The 7,262-nt window shown below is 42.3% G+C and overlaps 1 protein-coding gene across 1 annotated transcript in view; it reads right to left on the bottom strand.

The window, feature by feature from the left end:
- Positions 1–213: 213 nt before the first annotated feature.
- LTK (leukocyte receptor tyrosine kinase) overlaps positions 214–7,262 on the bottom strand; it is a gene marked incomplete at its 5' end in the record, with an annotated part of 58,965 nt that continues 51,916 nt past the window's right edge. The window contains 6 exon segments of the mRNA XM_010287595.1: positions 214–978; positions 1,724–1,814; positions 2,164–2,298; positions 3,745–3,846; positions 4,458–4,550; positions 7,211–7,262. The exon segment at positions 7,211–7,262 is cut by the window's right edge and continues 28 nt beyond it. Coding sequence (XP_010285897.1) covers positions 214–978; positions 1,724–1,814; positions 2,164–2,298; positions 3,745–3,846; positions 4,458–4,550; positions 7,211–7,262 — 1,238 coding nt within the window.

Below are 7,262 nucleotides of genomic sequence, written 5' to 3'. Positions count from 1 at the left end.
ACCACTAAGCTGGTTCAGTGGAACGTTTGATGGACAGAGATAGAAATGCAACTGTCTCTAACGATCTGGGGATCCGGCAGGTAGGAGGAAGCAGAACATTGCTGATGTTGAAACATCACCCATCTGAAGCAACTTAAATGGAGGAAGTAAGTGAAATAGGAAGCAGTCCTTCCAGACACACACATTCCCTGATCTTTGGAAGAACGATTTCTGTTATACTGGAGTAACACTCAGGTCATCTGACAAAGATAGACCAGAGTCCCTCTCTCTTGATGTTTTCTCAGTTTTATAAAAAGGCTTTTCCTCTCTATGCAGACTGGAGCTTCTTAGCACAGCTGCTCTGCCCTCTGCCAAAGCTGATGGCTGGTGGTCAGTGCTATAGCACAGGTCATCATAGGCATAATTTACATTGCCGCAGGGGAAAGTCTGGAGCTTCACCAGTTCAATCCCACCAATATCCAGGTGAGGGCAGTTGTTTCGACTTGGAGATGCCCGAGAGCTAGAAGAACTGCAATTCCCATCAAAGCCTGAATCTTCCCGCTCTGGAGTTGCGTTGAGCTTGGAGCTGGGGCTGACGTGACAGATGTTCTCTAGCACCCACGATCCATAGGTTGGGTTCCAAAGATTTTTTGTTTTGTTTTTAAGTCTGTGGGTTGGTGGATTGCTGAGCTCCAACTTCTGGTTCGAGGTCTGCTGGAACCAGGACCCGCTATTGAAATCGCTGAGGCATGGCAGGCTGGGCCCTTGAGCAGTCCGGTTGCTCAGGTTCTCCACCAGTAGCTCTTGTGGACTTTGTACAATTTTGTGCCCAGCATGGTGGGAGCCCAGTGTTTTAGGGGTTGTCTGTGGTGTGAGAGAAGGGCTTATCAACAGGGGCACTATGCCACTGGAAATGTTTGGGCGCATGACTGTACTCCCTTCATCCTCTGGTGCAGGACCACACTCCATGGGCAGCTCAGTGTTGATCACATCAGGGTCCTGAAAAAGAGAGACGAGAATCTGTTACACCAGGGTACCTCCAGGGTGGCTGTCACACCTGCATTGTAAGAGGAATAGCTATGAGAGCAAAAAAGCTTTTGGCAGAGGCTGACATCAGGCTTGGGCAATATTGCCGCATGTCATACAAGGTGCTACGTGCCATCCAGGTATTGCATGCTGTTAGGACTTGCAAAAAAGCTCTCTCATTTACATGCTCCCTTTGAGCAGAGGCCGTGATTTACTGAAACCAGTGGCTAAGCTGGGGGTCGCTAGTATATAATTTCTCCCTCAAGAGGTTGGATCCAGGCCCGTAGCTGTAAGATGCTACCAGATGGCGAACTTAACTGTGCCATCTCATTCCCCACCTCCACTCCATATCAATTCAGCTGTGGCTTTCGAACAAATTAGGCAAGGTCAGAATATGGACCTTGAAAGAGATTCTGAATGCCTTTCCATCACAAAATGAAGGACATTTTGCTACTGAACAAGCTGAGAGCTGAAAGCATCCGCTTGCACAGGAACAGTATAATCCTATTTTAGTTGGGCTGATGATGGGAGAGTGAGGATGGATACTGGAAAACCCAAATGAAAAAAACAGTTGTGCATCAACACCACTACAATTGGGAAAGTAATTAGATCAGTCTGTCAGGACTCTTCACTTGTTTTGGGCACTAAAGCTAGTGCCTTTGGATAGTTGTCATTCCACAGATTATCATCTACCTGAATACCAAAGACCGACCAATACCTGTGTGCAATACTTGATTCTTTCCAGGATGGTGGAGAAGTTTGGCCGATACTCTGGGCTGTGCTGCCAGCACTGTGTCATGATCCGGTACCTTAAATTAAGTTAAAAAAAAAAGTATCGATCAAGAAAGGCAATTATATAAAATGTGTTTCAGTATGAAGCGATCATGGGTCCAGAGGAACTGCACTCAGTACACAGCCCAAAGGAGGAGAGCAAAAGTGGACATGTCATTTCTGCATCCCAAGCCATTAGGAGACTGCTAATTAAAGCCAATCCTATAGTGCTCTAAGCTGCATAGAAGATGCAGTGGCTCAAGAGACATTCAATACTACCCACCTAACAATGTGGGCAGTCACCATTCCCTAAGGTGTCTAGCTGCCTTTGTCTAACCTGTTTGATACTCCCACAAGCCAAGGGATAATGGGTAAGGAAATACTTACACTGGGCCTGGACAGTTTTTTGGTGGATCCATTCTTCCTCCACTGGTTACAAATTCCAGCACTTCCTGATTGGTTTTGCAAGGGTAGGGCATGTAGCCTAGAGAGAAAATCTCCCAAAGCAGCACACCAAAGGACCTGCATAAGAAACCGGCCAACAATACCAATTAGGTTTCATTTGTGCTCCACAAACCCGGCACGAAGCTGTGTGGGTAACACCACAGCAACAACCTTTTGAAGCTGTAGGCCAACCACAGTAATGTGCAATTAGCGTGATTATGAGTCAACTTTGATAATAAAAAAAACAATCAATCAAAGCTCCAAAGGTGGCTTTGCAAAGGTTTCAAAATATTTGAATAACTCTGGAGTAAGTTGTTCTTTCTGCTGCATTTGTTATTTCTAGAGGCAGAAACACAAGAACACCCTTTGCTATGTATGGTCTAACTGAAAAGAACTGTTAGAACTGGCATGGAGATTTCTACCTTACTTGGGAAGACTCAAGATGTTTGGATCAGGAACAGGATGCTCAAGAATAAAATCAAGTAAGAGACATCCAGTGAAACTGGAAGGCAGCAGCATTTATACGGTTGCTCTCCTTTTTTTGACATCCACAAGTCAGTTGGGCAGTGCCACTGAAAATAACGTATAGACCCAGGGGAGTCAAGAGGGTTGTGCCAGGACTTCAGCAGGGTCAGAATTTTAAAAGACACTATTTGCCACGAAGGTGGAAGAAACATCCAGTACACATACTACTTGCAAGAGCCTATTACAGGAACTGTAGCACTTTTTTCTTCAAAATATTCAGTACTGGCTGCTCGCAGTTAGGCACTGGTAAGCAATCCTTTGTCTTCGGCATCACTAACAACTTCAGGAAACTGGGTCAGTGTGACATTTAAGGGAATGTCTCAGTACAGTGTATTGAAGAATCTACTGTACAGGGAGAGAGGTGTTCTTAAGCGACTGGAAGGCTTCCATTCCCCAGCACCTGTGCATGAATGTGCCACTGTTGAGGGGGTGCTTTATTTTAAAGAAAGATCAAGTTACATGAGGAATCAATATATAAATATTGTTTCCTCAGCAACCAGCAAGGACCTCTGATTAAATTTGCTGTCATTTTATATACAACAGAAAAAAAATTATACAAAAGAGTAATCCTGGGTGGTACAGAGAAGGTAATTTACAGGATATATAAGCAGTCCTCGTCGCTGATAGAAACAGAGCGGCAGATAGTGAGGGCTGAGGGAAGTTTCTGAAGGTGTTTGTCTGGATTTTTAACTGAGACTTTTTGGGAATCTAAACTGCTTTCTCTTTTCACTTCTTGATTGCCTTTATATGATACTCTACATTTATATATAGCAAATTTTTATTACCTCCATTTACATTAGATTTTTTTCTTCTTCAGAATTCTTTACCCATGCTTCTACTGAATGCAGAGAGAAAACTTTTAATATTTTTCTGGGAAATTCTGACATTTTTTAAGGTTCCTACTGAGTAGACTTTTTCTTTTTTCCTTTTTTTTTTTTTCACAGTACATTTCTTGATCCTTATCAGTGATAGCAGAAGTGATTAAATGTCATTTGTTACCAGGTGTCAGTCTTGGAGGTGAAGATGCCCTCTAAAAAAGCTTCTGGTGGCATCCACTTGACAGGAAGCATGGCTCTTCCTCCCTTGCGGTAGTAACTTGCTCTGGGAAAGATAAAATGCATGGAGAACGTCACACAGTCTGAAAGGGCTCAGATATATAAAAAAATCTTATTACCACAGCAACAGCAGCTGGGGATTGCATGTGGCAATGGGGGCCAAGTGAGAAAAAGGAAAAGTAATCAACACAAATAGTGCACTGAAGCAGTATTTTAGCCTCCCTTTGCAACTGGGATGGAAACTGAGGATGTTGAAGGTGCACAGCTGAACACATCAAATTTGCCCGATGCTTTGCACAGGTTACTGATGCAGCAAGTCTTCTTGACATGATAAACAGTGAGTTATGGTGGGTTTTTTTAAAATTTCAGATTATTTATGATCAACTAGCTTATAAGTTTGCCTATGCTTGGTTTAGTGTTCATGTGTTTGCAGTGTTCGCTGGGATCCAGTCTGGAATAAACACAGTTGAAGTGTATTGGCTGGTAGGCATAGATGTCTTAAATTATGGTCTGTTAATTCCAGTTAGTTAACTGGTTATCAAATTCAGACACCTAATGGATGGTTCCACAGCTTCAGATTCCACGAGACAGTTCAAACTGGTCAAAATGATACAGATTACCGAGTTATTCACAGATCTGAAGTGGCCTTGCACTTACCTGTAAATATCCCTGGCCATCCCAAAGTCACCAATCTTGGCTATTCGTCCTGCTCCAGTGCAGGTCAAAAGGCAATTCCTTGCAGCTATATCTCTTTAAAAAAAAAAAAAAAGGTATTAACTATAATTCTAAACTGAAATAGCTAAAGGAATAATGAAAGAATATTAGACCCAGTCCTGCAAGTCTTAGTTCAGTCATCTTTATACAGGTGAAAAGAGCCTTATTAAAAATAAGAAATAATGCCAGCCACATTATAATTTATATTAACCACAATTTTTAAATTGTATTTATGTCACATTTTCTACCCAGTGTTTTCCAAGCATTCCCCACTCTCATCTACTTTCATTAAGGCAGAAAACAGGGTCAGTATATGACCAGGGACGGATCCAACCTCTTTTGCTTCAACCATGTTATGACAGATTTCTTTCTTGCTCTATTTTTTCTTAAAGAGTGGCATCTCAGCAGTGTCTCCATCAGTTACAGACGTGATGCTATTGGGTAGTCTCAGTAAACTGCTTGAAAAAGTCAATGTAGGACCAGATTCGATAAACTGTTGCTTTGTAGCTTCTGTGGAACCAAGTAAAGCTACATATGGGAGCAGCCACTTCCTGGGTGTGAGTTTAGCTTGTGACAAATGACAGTAATGACTGCATGGCCAAGACTGAAGGATCTGTGTTCATTTTAAATATGCATTCTGAAAAGGAACTCATTAAAAATCATAGCACTGTGGGGGTCCTGTCAACTGCCAAGAAAAATAAGCTCCTTGAACAACTCATATGTTTCTTCCTACTGCCAGCCTTGAAAAATCCCTCAGGATTTGGAGGTCAAGATCAGCTTTCTCTTCCATCATCAGCTGTGACTCCTAGATGACAAGACCAGCCCTTAGTGACATCTCCACAACCCCACTACACTACCTTTTCCCTCTAGGATATCTGTTATCTGTAATGATAACCTTCTTCCCTTCCTGACCCACTCTAAGTAATACTGACATCACTAACAAATACTAATACAGAACCTGAATGAAATTTCTTCTATCCCTATTTCCTGAATTGTTGGCTAAAACAAAACGGGTCCATTCCCAGGTTGCTTATACTAAAGATATAACAGTGTAAAAACTGACCCGGAGAATTTTTTTAAAAGTGATATGCTGCTGTTAAGAGGGGCAAGCACTAGTTTCTTCCATTTATCTCCTGAAATGGAGATTGGTCTTCAGCAATAACAGCTGGCCTGTCCATTTGTTGACATAAATGTTAGAAGCTTTATGTGATGACTGTTGGGCTCAGTGATATATGATAAAAAAAAAAACAGGGGACATCTACCTGACAGGAGAAATTAAAACTTTTTTTATAAAACACTTGTGGAGAAAATTTCTGTTGCATTTCTATTGGACTTCTTGCAGCACGAGTAAAAATTGGCCCTTATCATAAATTCAGTAGATCAAGGTGGGTGAAGGTTGATGAAAGATATTACTACTACAGTAAGGATTTGCAAAAAATAATGCTGTAGTAATTCACTCTGCAGTTTCCAGTTAGAATACTGATCCCCTCATGTACTTATCAAGAGATCCAAGAGCTTGTTACATGCTCTTATTGTTCTTTTTTAATGACAGAAAACTCTAATCCTTTTTTCAAAGGAACTTACTTATTGTTCCAATATAAAGGAGACTGAAAACTGTCTCAGATGCTCTAATCATAAAGCCGTAACATAACCCATATCTCAGTCTCATGGCTCTTTGCTCCGATTGCTGCTTGCCACTTGTTTCCCTCAGTTGCTCCAGTCTCTGCTCACTCTTGCCTGGCTCTGCCTCTTTGCGCTGTGCAACGTCACGCGTACACATACATGCTTGCACGGGAATCGGTTGTCTACTTGCATAACTCCAGGCTGCATGTTGGTTTAGTTAGGGCCTGTGTGACCTTCTTGTGTGCAGGCCTCCCCTTTCCTTTGCACACAAGGGCTGACCTCAGCATGGGGTTCGTACTCAGGAAGGAATTCAGTTGGATGCTACGCCTGGGAACATTATGAGCTGAAACAACTCTTAATCAGAAGCAAAGGAGTCCAATATCCAACTGGGAATTTTAAAAGGCTACCTATAATAACTTTTACCTCTTCTATAATATTTTATTCTTATTTGAAGCCTGCCATATCAACATTTTTTTGTTTTACAAAAGAGGAAAAAGAGGTGTGAACAGACAAATACGGGTTCCCCAAGACCACACAGCAGGTCAGCCGCTGGGCTGGGAAGGAACCCTTAAGAGTTGTGTTTTTACCTCCTGTTATCCCTGTTCTACCCCTCCTTAGTGAACAGCTCAAACATGATGGGCTGGCCTGTGCTGACAGGACAGGGAAAACATTAAGTCAAGATAAGGAGATTTAAAAAAAAAAAAAAAAAAGAGAGAGAGAGAGAAATGGTACCTTACTGTCTTACAAGCTAACACAGAGTGACACTACCATCTAGTGGACTACAGGGCTGATCTCAAATGTGTCTACATTGTAGGCACCTGAAAACTAAGACTTGAAGACATTCACTGCGAACAGAAGGTACCTTTCTCCCCAGCAGTGCAAAGAGCAGTGCAGAGCCTAACTCCTACAAAAAACCAGTGAGACCAGCACGGACATCTAAGCACAGACCTGTACTGGTAGAAGAAATCTCTGTCTCCCAGCTGGAGACAGAGTTCTGTCTAATGCGCTGCACACAGAAACTGTGTGAGCTTCACACACCTTGAGATGCATCAGAAGGGACTGTTTCTCCTCACCTGTGGATAAAATGGTTCTCTTCCAGATATTTACAGCCGCAGGCAATATCCC

Source organism: Phaethon lepturus, unplaced genomic scaffold (genome assembly GCF_000687285.1).
Source record: "Phaethon lepturus isolate BGI_N335 unplaced genomic scaffold, ASM68728v1 scaffold2185, whole genome shotgun sequence".
NCBI lineage: Eukaryota > Metazoa > Chordata > Aves > Phaethontiformes > Phaethontidae > Phaethon > Phaethon lepturus.
This window is presented reverse-complemented; position numbering and strand designations above follow the sequence as displayed.